This window comes from Scomber scombrus, chromosome 6, assembly GCF_963691925.1.
Source record: "Scomber scombrus chromosome 6, fScoSco1.1, whole genome shotgun sequence".
Lineage (NCBI taxonomy): Eukaryota > Metazoa > Chordata > Actinopteri > Scombriformes > Scombridae > Scomber > Scomber scombrus.
The window spans coordinates 21,106,330-21,129,219 of record NC_084975.1 but is presented as its reverse complement, the minus strand read 5'-3'; the positions used below and the strand labels follow the sequence as shown (position 1 = coordinate 21,129,219).

At 39.4% G+C, this 22,890-nt stretch overlaps 1 protein-coding gene across 2 annotated transcripts in view; it reads right to left on the bottom strand.

Annotated features, from left to right (window-relative positions):
- Nucleotides 1-22,890, bottom strand: part of nell2a (neural EGFL like 2a) — a 74,392-nt gene that overhangs the window by 15,811 nt on the left and 35,691 nt on the right. For both annotated transcript variants that reach the window (XM_062420052.1, XM_062420053.1), the window contains exons 13-15: nt 18,490-18,615; nt 7,620-7,742; nt 6,326-6,421 (exon numbers count right to left, since the gene is read on the bottom strand). In XM_062420052.1, coding sequence (XP_062276036.1) covers nt 6,326-6,421; nt 7,620-7,742; nt 18,490-18,615 — 345 coding nt within the window. The remainder of the gene's footprint in view (nt 1-6,325; nt 6,422-7,619; nt 7,743-18,489; nt 18,616-22,890) is intronic.

Here is a 22,890-nt window from a genome sequence, read left to right as displayed (position 1 = left end):
ACACTAATTACGAGTGATGGAGTGAGTGCTTTGTAAGGCTGTCTCTAAATAAATAATGAATACATAATCATTGTACTTAAACAAGCCGCTTGAGCTTAAACAGTCACAGGCCCCCGGGCCTTGTGGGTAAATCGTGGTACAAAAAAGAAAGAGAGAGGGAGAGCTGGAGCAATGCATCATGCAAACTGTCAAAGGGTGGTACCTGTGCCTGAGCGTCAGGTGGGACGTGCCCAGGAGAGATTTCAGCTACAGTACAGTATGATGAGATTGTGATGTTTCTTGCCCACCATTGTATAATACACACTGTGGCCCTGACTGTTTAGAATAAAGCAACAGTAATATAAATTAACCTGGACAGACATGTTTTCATGCTTGTGTTCATGTACATCTGTTGCTACCTGTATCTGTTAATATGCCTCTTTATATTTGCCTGACCATCTATCTGTACGTCTCTTTGCTTGTTTTCTATTGTGGTTTGTGTCCATTATTCAGTCTGATCAATTTTTGTCTAGCAGTTTGTCTTTCTGTCTAAAACTCTGACAAGCTTCCTGGAGCTTGACATCATGTAAATGAGGTCTAAGGGAACAAATTGTTTGTCTGGCCCCATTCTGCTCTCTGTTCTGGTCAATATGCCAGCATGTCCTCAGAGCTTCACACGCCTTCTCTCTCCCACCCATAAAAGTTTCCTTATGAACTCACTGGCCATCCAATTGTCTCCTACCCTCCTCCTTCTTTTGACTGTCGCTATTTTTCCTCTTCCATTTTTACATCTCATTATAAATCACCTTCTTTCAGCTACCCCTCCTCTTCTTCTCTAATCTCCTCTCATCAACCACCCGATATCACCCAAAAATGTAATTTATTCTCTCCTTTCTTTACTTCTCTTATGTCCTCTCAAACTTCAGTTTCTCTCCATCCTTTCTTCATTTCTCTTCCTTCTTTTATGCCTCACAGAGCTCAAGAGAAATCTAAAGGTAGAGAAAAAGTTGCAGAAGTAGTGTTTCTTTACCAAAACAAATAATGAAGCTCTGATGAAAAGGTGCTGTGTCATTTACATAAACAGAATGTTCCTTTCTTTCATCACATCTCTTTATGAGAATATCACTCTTGAAGAAGAAGTGAGCTGGTAAATGTTCACGACTTGAGAAAATGAGAGTTTTTCCTAGCAATAAAACATCAATTTACAGCGTAGGTGTAACACACCAGGGTTCCCTGATGGTGCTCTTGAACATAACCCTCCAGGAGTGTGTAGGAGTTACAAATCTAAATTGCATCTTTAACACCAACATAAAAATCTTTTATCTCTTTCTCCTTGTCCTTAAAGAACATTGTCAATGCTAAACTACCCTCTGTATGATTCAGTGCTGCTGATTAAAGGTGCTCGTGAGGACCTGAGACTGCTGATGAATGAAAAGATGAAAGGGAGAAGGGTCCATCAGCACCATCTGATCAAATGCTCTTCTCCTGTGAACAGCCTGCAGCGTCCTGTGAGCAACCTACAGCATCCTTTGAGAGGCTAGGACGAGGCCAGCCAGGGACAGTGGAGACGGCCATTAGTTACAGGACTGACAGCACAGTGACAGAAATTTTTAACTGGTGGCCAAGCATCCTAATAAGCTTAGAGAGGCTTGAAAGCAGAATATAATGAGCTCAGAATAAAGGAAATACAAGGGCTACCTCCCCATTCATCTCATAGGAACAGTTCAGCAATTCAGTCGATAAACACGCGTCTGAGACCTAAACAGAAGAGGATGTTCACAGATGTTGGGCCCAATTATTTCATGCAGGGACTACAGGGTGGTAAAAAAAATCTTTAGAGTCCTGGGCTCTGTTTCCTGAAAGCATCTTAAAGCTAAGATAATCATAAAGCCCCTGTCATGCATCTTACTACATTTTCTAAAAGCATTTTAACTAAAGACACTCATAGCTTATGAGTTCCTCCTGCCCACTTATCTTAAGAGGACTGAACACCTTCAGAGGATTTATTTAAAGTATTAATGGTTTTGTTTATTTAATTTATGCTCCCTGTGTATTAAAATGGCATTTATACCACATGAGTGAATATCTTTTAATGCAAAACATAAATAAAGTATTAGCCTTGGCTAAGATAAAGAGAAATTACTAAGGATACAAAAATCTTTCATCTTCCTTTCAAGGAAATATTTATGAAGTAAGTTATTTGTGTTAAATGGCCTTACATTGTGCACAGTTATATCTGCTAAACTGTGTTACCATTCTCTTCTTTTTTGGTCACGCAAAGGTGCAATCACCCAACAACCTTCACAACACATGATAGACAAGTATAAACTACATCAACGTAATGTACTTGTTTTTAATCCTTATTATCAGTGACTTTATATTGAAAAATTATTATATTAATTTCATCAGGCCTGTTCCTGAGCTTTTGTTTTCTGTTTCAAAATATATTATTTTAACACAGTGCATAGTGTTTATCATAGTGTTTTTAATTGAAAACAAATTTTGAACCTTAATTTGGGTTTTAGGGCAATTTATAGCAGCTAATTTGTTCAAAGCACATTAGGTTTACATTATACACTAACCTGCTCTCATTTATCATATAAAATCAGTAATCATATAAATTACTTGCAGCATAAATCTAGTTAAAAAAGAAAACAAAATGGAGTCACCGTCAAATAGTACAGAAGTTAACAAAGACACAATATTTATGGCTTTAACAACATCAGAGAAATTAATTTACAACTTCATATAAATAATATATATATAACTTCTATCTAGCTTTTGAGTCCTGTAGGTTAAAACAAAACATCACAAGCTTCCACAGATATTCTAGCTTCTGAAACATCCTAATACTATAGCTATGGTGACACATTTTTACCCTGAATTTCTCCAAGTCATGAGAGAAAATGGACACCCATTTTGCTGAAAAATAAACCTAGCATTGCAACATTTGACCATTTTTCACCCAAGCCATATAAGGCGCAGTGCTAGCCTGGGGCTACCATATTGACTATGCAGCTTGTTCGGGGCACACATTACATGGCTGGCCCTGCGTACATTTATATCCATGACTGAAGTGTATGTGGCCTGCTGCAGCTTTATACTGCATAATTCATGATGTGTCAGAGTTCTCCACTAGCTGGTGTCTGTCAGCACTGCGTGTCCCCTGTCCCTCCCCATCCATTCCCCCTGAATAGTAATGACAAGCCAGCAAAAGCGCACACACAGTCACAAAAAGACCATAACACAAACAGACCCACAGACACATAGAAGGCAAAAACACATGAACACACACCCACATTTGTACAATTACACACACACACCAGCATATACAAAATATTACATATGCCCATTACAAGACAATAATGTACAACAATCCAAAATGGCATCGACAATCGCAAACTGTTACTGTTTTCTCATACGTAAATGTCTGTGTGCACGCTCATAGGTGTGCATGTGTGTATCTGCACTGCTTTGAAGAGCTCCTGTTCTGTGTCTTATGACAGGCCGTCAGTCTGCCGCTGCTGCAGCAGGAGTGGTTGAGTCTCTGGGGAGGCCTCTAAAAGCTCACAGGGTTCTGGGGGTGGGGAGCCCAGACTTAGTGAAAGCTTTTCCATGTTCATCTACCCAGCCCTGCTTCTCCTCCTCCTGCTGCAACGACTCCACCAGCCTCATTCTGCATCCAAATGTAGAGAAAACTCACTAACCCCTACCCTCTAACCACCCATCCCTCCTTGCATTTCCCATTCCATCGCTGCATCTGTCAGTTTTTCCCTACATCTCTGTATCTTCCTTTCCACTTCACCTCCTTTCACCCCTCTCTTAGTTGTTAGCTCTCTTTTCTCTCCCTCCTCAAATTTTGCATCTGTCACTCTTACCGTACATCTCCTTCTCCTCTCCCCAAACTATTCTTCTCGCCCCCCATCGTCTTTCCTGTCCTCCCTCGCCTCCCTCTATCCAGTGGAGCAGCATATCCTACAGTACATTAACCCCCATACATCTCTGTAAGCTTCTCCAGTAGACACTTTCCTCACTGGGAGCTGCTATCACACTGCGAAGAGACAGTGAGACGGACCCCCCTTTCACACTGAATAACTGGTGAAGTCTCTAAACTGTGCCAGAGGCTTTAGCCCTGAAGCAAAGGCCCTGATGGTGGGCCTGGACTTTAAAACAAGAAAAAAAAAGTACGAGGATGGTAGCTGTCACAGAACTGACTTGGACGAGATCGAGAAGGCAGGCAGATTGTGGGAGGGAAGCGAAAGATAGAAGTGCACACTGCAGCAGCAGCAGCAGCTGTGGCGACAAACATCTTGTTGCCTGAGGCATCAGGTGCGTGCAAAAGTCGCAGCATGCACGTAAGAGCTTGTTTGTGTTCACATTCCCAAACCTTGAATTCTAATCAGCCTCAATGATGAGCGGAGAGGAGCCTAAAAACAGACTGATCCCTTAGCCACCAATCACTCATTCCCTGATCCCCCAAACAGCATGATTAAGAAATAGACAAATGTAATTGGAAGAAAACTTTTTGCAACCAGTTGTGTTTTAAGATCACATTTAAAGGTGCAGTGTGTAGAGTTTATTGGACTTGGAACAGACTTGCTCAAAATGCAATATAAGTATGCTTTAATTACCATACAATCATCAGAAAATAAGCTGTAATGAGGAAGACGAAGACAAAATTGTTGTGTGTGTGTGACTGAAGCTTGTACTTGTGTACATGTTTGATTCTTTGACCGTGAGGAGCGACCACAATAAAGTTGTTTTAACTTTTGTACCTTAACAAAGCAACGTTACTTTTTCAAGTAAGAATGTTTTGTAGACGGAGAAATCAATTATTTAAAAACAAAGACCTACCGCAAACCTAACCTCACTATGATTGATCTGAATAAAATGGAAATGTGTGTGAAAAAAAATCTACAACAAAGACATGTTTCCAACAAAACTAATTTATTTGGAAATCTCTTCTTTTTAGATATCGACTGAATCACCTTGGACAAAATCAATGTATATCGTAAAATTTCTCCTTTGATGGACTGTCAACTGTTATTGAGGTGCAGATGCTAACAAAAGAGAGTGAAGCAATAGAGGGAGACAAAAGGAGAAAGGCGGGGATCTAAAACACTATATAAGGTAATGAAATGTGTGATTGCCTGGACTGTGCCATTACTAGGGTACGAGGTCCTCAGAACCTTCTCTGCCACAAAAATGAGGAGGAGGATAAGTCATTATGGTTAGGTGTGTTAACACATTCTCTGTAGATATCACACACACACACACACACAGACACACACACACACACACACACACACACACAGATACACACACACACACACACACACACACACACACACACACACACACTTTCTCTTCTTCCTCAGCATCTCAGAGCAGCACTGTGAGGAAATTCATTTACTTTAAGACGGGCAGTAAAAGGACGCCTCGTAAAAAAAAAAAAAAAAAGGTCCTTTATGTGCAATCAATACCTGAACCAATGAGCAAGCAGAAAGGCTCAGTTTGCTTCACTCAAACACGAGTGCACACACAGAGAACTGTCATGACTTGACTTTCTATTAGCTCGGTTGCCTCTCCTGAAGGACACTCCATGAAAGGTTGCAATGGGTTATGAGAAAGGTGTTGCTGCTATAGATTAGACATACCGTGTGTCTAGCTCAACCACGAGGATTATAGCCTTTCTTGGTTACCTTAAATCACTAACACTGCAGAGGTAAAACATACCAAAGCCCTGAGTCTTATCACAACATTGTGTTTGACGTATTCCCATGCATGAGAGCAAGCAGTGATATGGCCTTTGCAATAAAAACAGACTGATTTAATACTCAGTTAAGCTATCATGCCCTATCGTATATTGTGCATCGAGAGTTTGTGCTGTTGTAATTTGGATGTGGCATGGAGCCTATGAGCAGGGATGCCACGCTGATTAATAATGGCTTTGATATGGGGTAATTCCCATACTGCTGCAACTGCAGTTCAAATCGTCCATCGTGCCACTGGAAGAGGTACAAGCTCATTACTCACCATGGAGCACAGACCCACACAGACATAATGCACACGGACACACACACACACACACACACACACACAGCCACAGTGAATATAGCATTGGGTAAGCACTGAAAACATCTCAGCATTTACAGATCAGCTGTTTTGTCGAGGTCAGGGTAAAGACAGCTCCACAAAGTAAGAGTAATCACTGGCTTTTTTAAGCAACAGTGTAGATATGCCAACATAACTAAAGCAACAACTTTGATCTTAAGTTCCTTCCTAGGGTAATAGCCTCTTTCCTTTTGTCCTTTTCCTGTTGGATCTGAACAAAATGAACTCTTACCTGTCTCACATCTCTTCCCAGTAAATCCTTGCTGGCAAACGCAGTTGTTTGGTGACACGCAAGTCCCACCGTTCTGGCACAATCCGTCACACATAGCTAGAGGTAAACCAGAGGAGAAGAGCCATTACTCACAAAGATTAACGAGCATTAACTATGTAATTAGACCAGCAGCAGCATATGTATTTGCATATAGAATATGAGCTAATTTGGTGATGTGATTCATTATAGGCTCTCGTGATATTATTTTGCGTGATTAATGCATCTCACCAAGGTTAATTCAAAAATGTTCATTATCCATGGGTAGACTGTTAGTTAATGTGTCCCCAAACCACAAAGAAGTCATTGAAGTTGACAGATAACAATGGAAATAAATGTACATAGGCAAATCGTACCCTGCTCGCTCAGAAGAAAGAATAATTCAAAACAAAAGAAGCTCTGTTCAGTAAAAGAAGCACCAAACAGTGTTTCAAATTGTCAAAGTCATCATTTGGGTTACAGTATTTTGTCAAATTCTAGAAAACTCCTCCAGAGTGTTCTTGGATATTAACAAAAAAATGTGATAAAGAAGGTGAAAGGTACATTTTTTGTAATAGTCGTTTCTGCATTTGGGTAAATAAAACGCTTTTTTTGTGACTCCTTGTTCCTGCCAACTGGTCCCTTACTGACTGACACAATGACCTTTTGTCAAAGAGGAAACATAGCTGCTGATTTTACAGAAAACGTGTGCTGTTTGGAGGAGGAAAGGACCATTTTAAAGACTGTGAACCTATTCTGGATATTTGGGAAGTATTATGTTCACACCAGCAAATCCTCAATCCAAAAAACAAACCTCAGTATATTCATAGCCACTTTTAGTATAAAATTTAGATACCCTGAAACTGAAGTCAGAACTGTAAGGCCTTATTTTTTTTATATCTGAATTTGATAGCTTTTATCCTATTTTCTCTGTACCCAAATGTTCTCATCAGCCTTAATGATGAGCGGAGGGAAGCCTAAAAACAGACTGATGCCTGAGCCACAAATCATTCATCCCCTGATCCTCCTCACATTGTGATTAAGAAGACATTATTTTCAGAGGAACAGTATTTTTTCTTATGACTTTTATGTGTACAATCAGTGCAGTTCCCCTTTAAATGGATTTCTAATCAGCTCATTGATTTAATAGCTTAAGTCAATTTTCTAGTAAGAGCATAGATTACAACTCCAACATCAGACAGATAAAAGGACCCAAACCAGGGTCACATGAGGCTTTACAGTAAGTGTTTGTCAGTGCTGTTATTATGGTAGTGTTTACCTTTGCAGACTGTCCCATTGCCGGTGTAGCCCGGCTTACACGAGCAGCTGTGTCCTCCAACCATGTTGAAGCACAAGGCGTTCTCATCACAGTTGTGGAGTCCACTGAGGCACTCATCATGCTCTGAAGATAAGAAAACATGACATTCATTGATCCCAACAAGCTTTGTAGTCATATACATACAGAACATACAGGCAACAGTTTTGGATATCAAGAAAATAACACTTGATTAAAGAAAGCAAAATGTTTATTTTCCTTGTAAATATGACAAATGATTGCCTACGGCTGGTAATTTGTTTTACTTTCCATTAAGAAAAAACAGAATTTGAGACTCAGTCTTGGATTAAATGACTTAATAGTCAGACAGCTGTTAGTCTAGTAATAAGACATCAGTGACAAAATGCCGACTGAAGGACAAGCTATTTCTCCATTTCGCATCATGATCTGTCAAAGCAAAATCTTTTCAGATGTTTTACTATAATTTGGTACAATATGAGGGATGGAAGTGTCTCAATGATGAATGGCTTCTATAACAACTCAAAATAAACTCCTTAATTGGTACATATACATCCATGTGGTAGCAGCTTGGGCTTAGTAATATGTTCCATTTCACATTCATGAGCCACTGTCCTCTAGTTATAGTGTTGTAAATTTGCACAATTGACCGTTCAGTTCCCAGGGAAATGTTTTCTGTAAGTTTCACACCAGCATTTACAAAATGTCCCCTTAGAGCCAGGACACCCGAGCTCCCATCCCTGTCACTGTGGAGTTAGCGATATGGTGTGTTATGAAAATCCCATTGAGAAGCTTGACTAATGGCTACAGCCCATGTCCAACTGGCAAACAAATATCTTCCCTTCTATGTGAAGAGAATAGGACACAGAGACCAATGTGGCAAAATTAAAATGCAAAAAAGCTTCAAGGATACACAAATCAAACAGTCCAAGTACACATATTATTATGATACCACATCTAAGAAAAGAAATGTGTGTTGAATAAAGCTTTAAGCAAGTTACAAAGGGAGTTGTATTGTTTGATAAAATCTTTAATATTACTATAAGATCAACATTAAGCAACAGAAAAATGTCAGCCACTAAAGAAATAAAATTAAATATCATTATTGTAGTGTTATACATGTAATTGAAGAAATGTTAATAGCCCCATTAAGTCACTTCACCAGATAATATCTATTGTAAGTCCTTATAGGTCCATAAAATGATTATTATACAGCGCACACAATTACGACACTAATTAAAAGTAGTGCTCTACAATCTTTTTTAATATTCTTACAATACATGTTAATGTTTCCTTTCAGTGTAATGTGTTTCCCTCCTACTCAAACTGAACTAGCAGTGTATTTATTTTTGTTTGCTGGGTGGCAATTATTTATAGTAGACTATTAAGGCTAGATGTTATTGATGGTGAGTAAGCCTTAATTTTAATGCAGTTGTGTTATATCGTCGCCTGCATCTGGTGCAACCTTCATAAGACAGATATATAATAACTATTGGGGAGTTCCACATTTGATTATTACCATTTCTTATAGGGAAGGAAACATAATTTACACATAGGCCTTCGCAGTGCTATAAATGAGCCAGTTTGAAGCTGCAGGAGGGGCGTTTCCTTATCTTTATGATGCTTTCCATTTCAGATTTTATTGTCAAGTAGCTGTATGCTCAGATAAATGTGATTAGATTTGTCTGGAGGCTGCTGGATCTTAAGACTTTACTCATCTGACATAATATAATGTTTAGCTGTCATGAAGGGGCATATCATCTGCAATTTACAGCTTATATTACACAGAAACTACAGCTAACTGTTTGAATACTAACCAATTTTCATTCTGTTAGTATCAGCTGGACCAATTCCACAGCTGTGTATCCAACTTGTGAACCAACCTTTTGCACCACTGATTACACGATCAATGTTTACCATCCTTAAACTGGAGAGCATCAGTGTGTGCTGACTTATTGAACCTGGCCTTATCCCCCAGGGCCTTCCCAATGTTTACTTACATGGTGCCATGTTTTTTTTTTTCACATTTTCATTTTTAATCCCTGCTGCAAACCTGACACTCCAACTGTGAAAGCACCTTACTTGAAAATCTCTTGTGATGCTGACTTAAGAAAGAGACTTAATGGTTAAAGAATGGTAGAACATTTAAGCCATTTACTTTCGATATAACAGGCAGTTTAATGCACACCCTTCATCTGCCCCTGAACATAAAAGCAGATCTTTATCCCACCTAGACACACAAAAAAAACAATACTCCTCTATCGTATTTTGGAGATTCACATAAATATGGATTTCTGATAAGCACTTGCTTACTGCGCACTATATCAGCTGAAGTGCAGAAAATGTTCTGGACCTGTTTTAACCTTTGCAAAATCTTCTTTTCCTTATGTAACAACTCTCTATTCGGCAATGACCCAGAGGACACAAAACAGATTCATGAAAGGTTCATCTTCCAGAAACAGTATTTGTAAAACATTCAGTAATTTGGCCATTATTATTTTTATTTATTATTTTATCTCCTATTTCCATGTGTTTATAATGCAGAGAGAACTTTCTGAGGCTGCTAAAATGAAAAGTAGTTAACTAAATGTCTTGAAAATCACAAACACGTAGACTTTAAGTGTTAGTCTAGGTGCAACAGTTTGTATTGTTTTCTATTTATTTTAGTGAATTTCTGGGCCACACTGCGCCTGGTAGGGGAAGGAAATAAATTAATTTATATCAGCTGATTTCTCTTGCACATTTTGTTCAGATATTAGGTGGTTCCTTCCTCAGCAATAGTGACACAATATTTTGTCTGTAATACCTTCTTACAGGTTATTTTTCCAGAACTTTTTAAATGCATACAATTGTGCAAGACAGTGGGTTTGGAGGACTCAAAGATGGCACCTGAAGAGTGAAAGAATCAGAAATCTGAATGCTTGTAGCAGAAGACCTGAGTCACATCATCCATTTCCTTGCCATCATCCAATCCATTATATCTCCTGAACAGACCATGGGCTCATCCAAATTGAAAGTGACATTGTGATGAGCTCCTCCATCGTGGGTATGATGTATGTGTGTGGGTATGTGTGAGATGGATTGAAGGGCACTTAGGAGGGCCCGCTGCTCTGCTCTTGTTGCCGCATCAGACACACACACACACACACACACACACACACACACACACACACACACACACACACACACACACACACACACACACACACACACACACACACACACACACACACACACACACCTGCTGTTGGGCAGAATTAAAGTCTGCTCATGGCATATAAAAAACAGTAATAGGAGCACAGGATAGCAGAGAGAAAATAAGGTGTTTTATTCCCCAAGGGCACATCTGCCAGAGCAGGAAACAGCCAGCTGTCAGTCTGAACAGACAGGGCAACAGAGCAACCAGGAGCTGTGTGTGTGTGTGCAGAGTGTGTGTTAATCCTATGACACAAGGGTTTAGTATTGGTTACTTTTGTTTTTTTTAGGAATTTAGGCTTATTACACTACAGCGTGAGCAGTGTGAGCGATTCTAAATTTAATCACCAACAAAATCCCCAAAATGTGCGTGCGTTCACGTGTGAGGGGTATTTCCTCGCTGGACTGCTGCTGCTCAGGCTGCAGACAGATAAACAATCAATTATGTACAGCCTGTCACCAGGGATCTCTCTCTAGCTGGCTGTTTCTCCTCCTGCTTGACTCCCTCCACCTTCTGCCAAAACAACACCAGCCTCAGCCAGGTCTGACCTCAGGCTGCTTTCTTGAAAACACTGTAGCCTCGACTTTGACTTTGAGATTACAGGCCTTTGAAAGCACAGTGATCTTATGATACATATGTCAGGAAAAAACTTCCTTCAGTGACACTGCATTTGTCTACTAGGGTAACAGAAAGCCTGGGTGAAACACAACCACAAAAGAGCGAAGAGTAACATAGAGCTTGGAATTCTGATTGTGTGGAGAAAGGTTAGCATCTCTTTATTGAAAGTAATGAATGATTTCATTACATTTTGAAATTTGCTTTACGGATACATTTCCTTAAGGCACCAAAGATGCCATAAACATAAACAGCATGTTAATTTCGATAATAACAAACAAAACCATTTTTTTGAAGGAATTGCACCCTCAAAGCATCTACTCTGGGTTACATTTTGTATGCCAAAAGTTGGATGTCATGGAAAACTTGCTGCATTGTTTTACTGTACTAATAGGAGGAATAGCATTGTTCTTCCAGCTCAAACACAAGGGCAATAAAAGAAGAGTAAGGCCAGTGTAATAATTTCTAGCCCAAAAAAAAAAGAGTAATTATTCAAAGGTAGCATTTACTCTGACATCAGTATGAAACTTAAAGGTACCCTGTAGAGGTTTTGACAATTAGTAGTGCTGTGGAGTATTGTGTGTCCCTGTTTTGTTTGTAATGTGCACATGGCAAGCATACAAGCAGTGTGATACCCATTCCTGCTGCTGGTTTCACACTATTCTGCTGACCGACAGATAGCGGAACACCAAGGGACACCAAGACATTTAGCAACTCGACAACAAAGGTGAGAAAGAAGACTGCAAGCTGACGAACAGGGATGTAAACAATGTAGGATTTGAAAAGCTTTTTTACAGTTGACTTTGCAAATGTTTTTTATTGAAATGCCTTAAAATATGTAAGACTCCTATAAGAAACGCATAATGTAAATGTTTTATTGGTTTACAAGAACATTTTAAAATGCCAAAGACATCCTTATTAGCAAAACTTTAAGACTCTTAAGTCAAGTTTGCTCAGGCTCCTTTCATATACTTGGATATCATGGAAAAAGGGGGCAAAAACCCAGTTTGTCCAAATCCCCTTCAGCTGTCAGACCCTTTGAGTCACCAGACTGAAAGTCTTCTTTTCTGATCTCTGTTGTTGACAAACCCCCTGCGCCACCTCTGGCCTCTGTCCATCCCTCCCTCCTCCTCTCCACCCATCCTTCCTTCAGTTACACTGCCTCAGGGGCCTAGGTCTGGTTATCACAGGATTAGAACAAGGACACACAACTTGCATACACACCTTGGGCACAAGCGCTTTTACACGTACAGATGGCACACACGCACACCTCAGGACAGCCTTCTTTAATAACATTCAAGGGAGAGCACAACCAATCCGCTACCTTTCATGGATTAGCTGCTAATCTCACAGAGCGAGGAGCACCTCAGCACTTTGGGAAAAAGACGAAGAGTAGAGGAGAAGAAAGAGGAGGAGTCTTGACCTTCAAGATCAAGGATAAAGTGCTAGTCAAAGAGAGGGGCACAAGAAAGTTGGGGATGTTTCTCTTGCTAAAGACTCCACTGGATACGGAGCCTTGGCTGTGTCAGGGCATTTGGTTGTACATATTTCATTTAAACAAGTACATGAAGCCTGTGTGTTCCAGTGTACCACCAGCTGGGATCTGAACCTGTGACCTCCATCACTGCAGGTGGTTTTGATAAAATACGGAGTTCTGTCTGAGCTCGCTGACCCCCTGACAAGCTGAGGAGAAATATAACCAGGGCTCCATGCTGTTTCGCCCAAGCTTAAATCTGCAAATCAGTCCTTTAATCCACTATTCTGCGCATAAACACTGAGCCATGAAATGAACCACAGTCAACTTAATCCTCTTTACTAGGCAGACTGGTTTACATATGACACTGTAATGAATGTGGAAATATGGCTATCAATACTGGAACATTGTTCCTGCTGAGTTTGCAATTCGTTAATTGATGAAAGCTATTGAGGATGATAAAGATACTCGTATATCATGCAAATGTACAATGTCAATGGGTACTGAAGGAGATGGCTTAATGTTTCCTTCCACAGCTGTAATATTTCTTCTGTGGGCAACTTAGAAGAATCAAAGCTCTCTTTGGACTCTTTTCAAACAGAGGCAGATGTTCAATTGGTATTAATAAACAGCAGATTCCTGCAGCTAGTAGCTTACCATCTTCCTATTTTTACTGTCAATTACTGCCACTAGGACTAGAGAGGTGACACTAAACTCGGCATATCAACATGTAGCCTATGAGGATAACTGCTGTGGTGTGTACTTCACGATTCATTTTTTTTTCATTTAAGGACCCTGATTCTTATTGTTGACATATAATGTGACATGGCTATAACTCATCTTTCTAATATTGGCTAAGAGGTGAGATGCAGCTGTAGTAGTGATTGTGTTCTGAATCAAGCACTCTGGGCTCTGATGGTGGATGTGTGGGAGCTGATAGTCCAATAACTCAGTGGGAAGATTACGATGGTAATTTGCCTGAAGCAAGAAAAAAGTCATTACATCAGGCCTCTGCATAAGCCTTGGTTTAATCACATAAATTGACTTTTATAAGGAGACGCATAGCTGTGTATTCCACTACAGTGACTTGAAGGCATTTTAATAGGAAACTACATAAAATATAGTGACACAATTTAATCCACTGGGTTTGGGGGTATTAATCTTCATTGTGAATCTGGGGAATGAGCACACAGTGGAAGAAAGACAAATGAGTAAAACAATAAAACTTGCCCGCAGCTCAGAAGATTAAAGAAAACACAGTGAGTGAAATCATATAAGGTGCAGTGGTTGTCTAAAGATAATATGGAAAAGGACTGAGTAAGCAAGAGTATTCTTTCACTAAATAAATCAAAAAACCACATTGAAAGAGATGAATGTGCATTTGTTACTCCCTTAAAAAAAAAACGATTTCTCAATCTCAATTATAACTTGTTTATGTATTTCAGAAGCCTGTTCACAAAAAGTCACGTCCTTGTCTTTGCTCTATTATTTCCTGATTTCAATTGACATGGGGAGAGAGAAACCCTGCAGGGGGCCCAGATGGAGCAGGAAATGTGAGTTTTCACCGGGTGTTTGTTGTATTGCTGAGTCTTACAGCTTTAATTCAAACTCCAATGGAACGGCAGGAAGCTGCGGGCCTACAGTAAATCCTCTGGCGAACAGCACGGCGGCAGCCAAGCCCTTCACTCTGCTGCCGCTGAGTTAGTTTGCATTGATTCAAATAGCTTTTTTTAATTACAGACACAGAGGAAATGCAGTGCGTTGCCTCCTCTTCGGAAATGAGTCACACAGGGAGCTATTTAGCATTGTGTTTCACGAGCTACAAACAACTGGTGAGGAATAAGGTGGATCTGCCACCCATCACTGTGGAATGACACCGTGTTATTTTTGAAGGACGGCTATCACTTTGGAGAGGGATTAGTGACTCTGATTTCTTATGTATTTTACACTATGTGTGGCCCTGTATTTGGTAGAGTAAAACAAACTAATCATTTTAAATAGACATTGTACCATTACCATACCATTGGACCTGTACCTTACAGAACAAACAAACGAGATGTAACGTGTTAATTAGTGAGCAGATATTTGGACAGACCATGGCTTCCTCCTGCTTTAGGGCTTTATGCTAAGCTAGTGTACTTGCCTTATGGCTCTAGCTTCATACTGTAATTAATGGAGAAATATGTGAGACAAGAAAGCAAATAAGTGTATTTCACTTATATTACCCCTGAGTTTTCATATATTTTCCACACAATCTGATAAATCTACATAATATTGAATAGGTGTTTTTCTCTCATATTTAAAGCAACTCTTACCTTTCTTGCATTTCACACAGCACTTTGAAAAAACTTGAACAGCAACAAGCCCTCCTCCCTCCTATGTCCCACTCCAGCACTCCCTTCCCCTCATTCGGACCGAATTATATGATTTGTCAGAGTTTTCACAGAATATTATGAGAATGGAATAATGATTAGTGATAGTTTCTATGCCTGGTGGATCTTTCTAACATTTTAGAGTGCCATTACCTTATTAATAGCATTTTAACCTAAACAAAAGAATGTGTAAAAATGTAACAAAGGTAAGGGTAGCTTTAATGAAGTTTGTCTCATCTACTGTAAGCTGAAGGCAAACTGTAGCAGAAGAAGCTGTTATGAGCATGTTCAGCAACTATCACAATTACCCAAAACACAGTCAGAGGTCAGCAACTGTGAATCATCCAACACAATCTTTTTAGATTGATTTGGTTTACTTTTGAAATTGACTTTGGTTTCAACTGTGATCAGTAACATACGCATGTCGCCTCCACTCACAGTCTCTCTCGTTCTCAGGTTATCCGTGACTTCCTCTCTCCTTATCACACATGCAAGCGCAGTACAGTACTTTCACACACCAGATGACTGTAGACCGAAGACTGTGCACACACACAAACAAGTAGGGAGTCCACAGACACTCTGACACTTCCAAATAGGCCTGAATTTAATCTTTGAAGTGAAGTTTCCAAAGGATAAAAGTTTTCGCACCAGCTATGGGAATCGCTTTTGAAAAGCTAAGAGTTGCAAGCATATCAACAAGCAACAGGCATGTCCTCCGTTATCAACACACATAATGAAATGTGCCAGAAGTTGGGTGAGCATTCCTGTGGAAGCCTAGGGTGATAAATGATGTTTTGATCTTTCATCGTGCCCTGCAGCAGATATCAGGCTGTGCCATCATAAATCTATGATCTGAGCCCTCTGACAGGTGAGTCCACTTCCTAACCTAGACCTAACGTACCTTTAAACTGCCTTTGAATCCCACCCTTAAATAAGCAAAGAGCAGATACATGGCAACCCATCCTTTCATCTGCATTGGATCTGTTCAGGCTAACCCACATTGGCGGACCCCACTGACTTGATAAGCAGTTTCATCTGAATGACATGGCCTGCTCAGTAGTCCCATCACCATCCCTGCATATTTGCTCCATTTGTCTTATAAATAGTCACTTGTTATATCAGAAACTCCTCTGATTTAATGCTCCTTTAATTGCTCTTCATCCTTTGTTGTTGCTTTAAATTTTTTTAATTTGTGATCTTTCTCTCTCCTGGTGCATTTTGTATCAGTTGAATACTATGCTATGCTTGTTAATAGCAATTGGTTCATGTGTATATTTTATTGCTGGATAAAATATAGTGGATTGTGCTTACAATCTCAAGCACAATCCACTTTAGTCACTATTCATTTAATGCTTTTTTGCCATTATTTGTGCAAATAAATTAAAAAAACAACTAATATATTATATGTCTGTATAGACTAAGCTATAATCGCTGATCCATCTATTCCAGCCATCATCACTGTTTATCTAGCTCTGCGACTAACAATAATAACAACCCATATTGTATGAGTGATCCCAAAACCAACCATGCCTATATAAAACAGGTTAAGCTAAGCAGCATTTTGCTATCACCGGCAGCAATCCAACCAACCATGCCTCTCCAGCTGCTTGCAAGCAAGATACAAATCTTTCGATAACATCACCAGCTAACATTTTCAGGATTTTTCACTTAACCTATCTTCTTACCTACTACCATTCAATGGAATTTGCTGCAGTGTTTGCCATGTTTTTATTGCTTGTTTTTGACTCTACCCTCTTATAACCAGTTCAGTTTAAAGGGACAAAATCCCTAGAGCCAAATTCCACCAGACAGACATTTGGTTTCCTACAGTGTTCCACTGTCTCTTCTGCCAACCCTGTATATCTAAGCCATTTCCTCTCATGAGGAACTGCATCCTCCCATAGCACCATCAACTCCACAAAATGCACAACACGTGGTGTTTCTGACTACAACATAAGATTTCGTCTTAGATTATTGGTACTTCTCTTGAGAAAATATGAGCTGTTTTCCTAGATCTCCTACCTTAGCTCTGTGGTCTTTTCACCACAGTGAAAAAAAAAATTAGAGAAGGTCCAGTGAGTTTACTTCTAAGAGTTTACTCTCAGTGGATGCAGATAGATGCTTCAGCACTTGGTTATGTCTCCAAGTGTAACGCCCTTGAATCAGACTTGTTTTACACCCTGTGTGTGTATGTGTTATGTGTTTAATATGCTGGACTGAGGCAAAACAGAAACACAAAGACTTGTCTCACAATAAAATAGAGTTTAGTGATGCACATTAACGCTTTTGTATAGAATAAATATGTACAATTATGGAGTTGATAAATTTGAAGTTTTAACAAAGCAGGAGAGAGAGAGGCAGAGAGATGGGCTTTGTAATCTAAACAAAGCAAATGCGGTGAAAAATTGATTCAACATTTTCTCTCAGTATTCAATCTTTTTTCTACCACTACCTGAATCATAAAGCAGTGTGGCTGGTATTGATTTGTGTGTGCGTGTGTGTTTGTTTTATTTTAATGTGCTGGCGGTAATAGGAGCAAAACCAATAGGAGCAAATCAAACTCTGACATTCATCCCTATACATATTAAATGAACAGACCGTGTATAATTGCAGGGTGACAGATTCACCAAGAAGTGTCTCTAACCAGGTGCCGTCTGGAACATGATGAACGAAAATAGGGAGAGCCGGTGTAGCACATGCCCAAGTGTGTTTTACAGGTGTTGTAAAGTATTTGTATGATAACTCTCTCATCCCATCTCTCTCTGTACTCTGACGACTCACTATGTTTATATCTGAATGTCTGGCTTCCTCTTCCTCTCTCTGTCTCTGGAAGTCTGTATGTTTCTTGGCTGCAGGATTTATCATCATGAAATCAAATATCATCCTCCAGTCAGTGTATGACTAAGGATGCAAATTAAATCATTTCTTACTTGCAATAACCTTGGTTCATCTCCTTAAAAGCTCTTGTACTAGAAATGTGTAGGAAATATATTTATATATGGCCAACTGAATCTCTTCATCTATCCTGCACATCTCTTCTTGTCTCCACACCAATACAAACATTTAATTGTTTTAATTGTTAGCAGCCTCCTAACAAAAAAAAGTTTCTCTGGAAGCTGAAAGTTCACAAATCCAAAATAATCACAGAGCTTTCTCCACTTTACTCCAGCCTGTCATGGGGCCAGCAGAGGAACTCACCTGTGCAGGAATAGTCATCGATCCTGATGTAACCCGTATGGCAGATGCACATGAAGGAGCCAGGAGTGTTAACGCACATGGTGTTCTCCCTGCAGTAGTGCTTCCCTTCAGCACACTCATCAATATCTGAGGAGAAGGGAGAGATAAGGTGAGCTTGGTGAGAAATCGCATTTCTCACAATGTTCTTTGCAGTGACGTCAAATTATCTTTAAAATAATTTTCTGATTATGTTTTGTTTCCTTCTCGTTAAAAGGTTAATAAATGGTTAATTATGTCTTATATATCAATTCACTTTTACATAAAAATATGCAAATATTGTACAGTAGATTACAGATACCTTTTGTTGCAGATCAAACAATATCTTGTAATTTTTAATCAATATTCTGCATTGATACTTCAAGCTTCAGATCTCGAGTTCAAGCCTCATGTTCAGTTTTAGTATATTTGTTTGTAATATTATGATGTTCAATCACAAACATTAAGTTCATATACCGTATTTGTTGGTGTACATATTTGTCACCTTGCCCATTGATTACATAATTAAATTAGCTGACAAAGCTGTCTTTTTATCTTGTCTTATTCAAAAAGTTGGTATGGATGTTTATAAGCTTTCTGAATTCATTAGCTATGTTGGAGCATGCCATAATTGCCTTTGTCCTTCATTCATTTCTAATTATGGCTAAGACTACAAGAACATGTAGACACTGGCGATACAGTTTTTACAGGAAAATCCTGCTTAGTTTGAGTTTCAATAGGGAGGATATATCTTTACAGCACGGCCACAGCTTTTTATTGAGGTCTATTTTAGGTGCCTCTTTGAAACAGATTCAGGATTGCACGGGAACCACCTTGTACACTACAGTATGTCCTAGTTGGTTCTTGCCACAGAGGGTTCCTAAAGGCTCCTACACAGCCAGTGGGAAAGGGCTATTTGTCTTCATCAGTGAGAGACAGAGGTCGAAATGCTGAGGGTTCATGAGAGGTGGGCACTGAAGCACTTAGGGTTGCACCACTCGATTTTTCAATCTATTCAAAGAGAAGCACTCCACATAGTGTCTTAGCTGCTTTCCTCCAGAATACCACTGTTCATTCAATGCATCCCTGTGCTTGTATTCTGTATGAGTAATTATTTTAGGCTAACAGTTATGTGACTAGCCAAATTAATTTGAAAGGCTCTGTGTACCTATACTGGTGTTTTCAGTTATTCTGGTTAAAAAGACCTCCACACAGTTGAGCCAACCTATGCTGAGCATTATATGAGGTCATGAAATGTTTTAACAGGAGATAGTTAGATAGTTAATATTGTTCACTTTGAATTAAAGCTGCAATTGGTAACTTTAAGGAGAGAGAGGACTTAGCATCTCTGCTGCACTCCTGCCCTGCCTCCAAAATCCCTCCCCCAGAGGAGGCTGACGTGCGCGCGATGGCACGCGACCATGCATGTTGTTGTTGGTAACGGAGGTATCGATAGTTTTGTCCTCGCTGATGGTTGTTGCTGCGCCATTACTTTCTCTACGCTCCTGAAGCCGCTCTCAGAGATATCAGCTTGACCGAGCTGAGGAGGAAGGGGGAGGGGGCTGTGTGCGTGAGCAGTGATTGACAGCTGTCAGACACTCCATCAGACACCATCCTGGCTCTGATTGGTTCTTTTTATCCGGTCGCGGTGGATTCTGGCAATTTGCCAATTTGCAGTAGGAGCAGTATAGGTGGGGCTAAATGAGCCTGTTTTTTTTTTGTTTTTTTTTACAGATTACTAGTTTCATGTAATGCTGTCTTTACATAGTGACAGTCTTAGCAAATATGACAAAAAGTTACTTTTATAAGACTTACCAACTGCAGCTTTAATGTATTCATCATATATAAAGTGAAATTATAATTTAATTTCAAATACTCCTAAAAAAAAAAAGGGTGCAATTAAGCTAAATTAGCACCCCTACATCGAGAAGTAACAGTTGCATTCATTTCTCCCATTGACAATGTTATGTAACTCACAGTTGGAGCACTTCCATACAGGTATTAGACCTTACAGGTATTAGACTTGTATGGTCTAAAACCTGTATGGTCTAAGCAGCCAGAATAACTGACAACACCTGTGTGGGGGTACAGAGCCATACTGAACACTGACTGTAAAACGTTAAAGGGTGGTATGTAGCAGCACCTAACCCATTAGAATTAACAACCAGCTCTCATGCTCTACTCAGAATTTAGCCATTTTTAGCCTGCTAATGTGGTTATTTTGCCATGGCATTCTGTACATTTTAAAGTCGAGTGGTTGAATATCTCAATTAGTATCTCAGGTTTCCAGCAAGCTTGACAAACAGAGTGCACCCCCAACCTGCCCAGCTTTAACAGCAGAAAGATGGAATAAGGGGGACATAGAACAAAAAAGCAACTAAATATTTGTCATGTGGCCAGAAACTCACTTCACAAAGGGATGCTCATGTAGTCTGGCAATAACAGAGAATTAGCATTTTGTTTCACTTGATTTATTCAATCTAATATTGTGCTGATTTCTCACATCAACACGTGTCTGTAGCACTTTGAGATTCCTGAAATGTAAAGTGCAATACAAATAAAATGTATTATTATTATTATTATTACTATTATTAGAAAGATGTTGGCCGCATCCTCAAACCTGTTTACTAAGCTGTGATTCGTCAATCCTTTCTCTGCCTTTAACATGCACATTTGAATAGTTAGAAAATCTGTGGGTGACAATTCAGATGTTTAGAACCAGGTATTTCCCACTTTGCTCTGTCTCCAGTGGATTCATTAAGTAGGAACTTGTTTGGCAAAATGTTAGTGTAAAAACTCTACACCCTAGTAATTAAAACTTGGTTAGTGCAGCTTTAAGAACATAATTTATTAGATTGTCCTTTGTATTTCCATCTCATTCTCATGATTCCATATTTGGATCCATATTAGCTGTTGCCTTAGCAACAGCTATTCCTAGGTTTTAAACTGCATGCCAAACCATCAGACAGAAGATGCACAACACTGCCAGGGTAAACAAAATAATCTTGATAATGTGATGCAACCAAATGCAATTCGATGCAAATACAAGTCAAACTGAAAAAAACACCCGGACGTGTAATGTGCACCAGAGCCTTGTTCCTGTTGATAGTACAGGTCAAATGTTGGAACTTTGTGAGAGACAAGCTCCACAGTCCTTGACATTAGCAATTTATTATTCATTCATTGTATTCGGTGTCTGTATGAGCGCAAGAGGACATTCACCTCTGAATATGTTCTGTGCCAGATGCTTTTGCAAAGAGCACTTGAAATTGAATTTCAATAGATTTGCATTGGCATTCACTAGGCTCGCATGTCCTTGGGTATAGCACCGCCCACCACCCCACAAACTAAGCGCTCAGCACCTGCCTACAACTGTGGCATTCACATTTCCTTGGTACTCTTCCTTTCATAGATTCATCAATATGTGGTGCCTCTAGCTTTTCAAAAGCGTCACGGATAAATGAAGCAGGCAGACAATTGCCGACCACCTATGAAAGTACACGTGTCCTTCACTAAATGAATGGAGGCTAATTAAAACCTGTGACTGGCTTTGGAAGAGAGAGAGAAACAGAGATGTAGACAGGGTAGGAAGAAAAAAGGAAGTAAAGGGAAGGGCAGACGCATCATAATTCAACTTCACTTAGACTGCTCTAAATACCAAACCACAGTTATCCAACTTACACTCTATACTCTATGTGCACATGGTTACGTGCATGTTACAAATTTTTGCATGTATGTTTTCATCCGTATGTAGACATGAATGTTCATGAGTCTTATGCAGGCCTACTAACTGTGTATTGTTGTTTTTTACTTCACTTCTTTCTTTGATACATTTTTAAATATTTCAAATATTCTATTTATAATGCTCTGTGTAGTTTATCTTACTTCTGTATGCTTTTATATATATTACTGATTCTTGCTCGTTTTCCTTAAATGCATTGTATGTATCAAATATTCTGTTTATAATGCTTTATATGCAGTTAATCTCACTTCTATATGTTTTTTATATATTTTGCTAATGTTGCTCATTACTGTTTTTATTGTATACTTTGTTATATTGGGCTATGAAATACATTTTGACTTTAACTTGACTAGGCAGACAGAAGGGCAAGTAATCAGAAGAGCTAGACAAGACTAGACAAGCTATACTGTAGAGATAGACAGAAAAAATACAGAAAAAGACAGAAAAAAGACAGCAGGGTAGAGGGTGAAAGATATAGATATGAGATAGTGAGTGAGATTTAAAGGTGGGGCAGAGGGAGGTGGAGAGAAAAGTGCAGAGAAAGTAGTGGATTAAATATAGAAAGATGTAGAGGGGAAGCCAGTGTGAAGTCAAAGTGGTGAAAAGTGTGGAGAGTTTGTAAGAGAGTGAACAACTGAATGAGA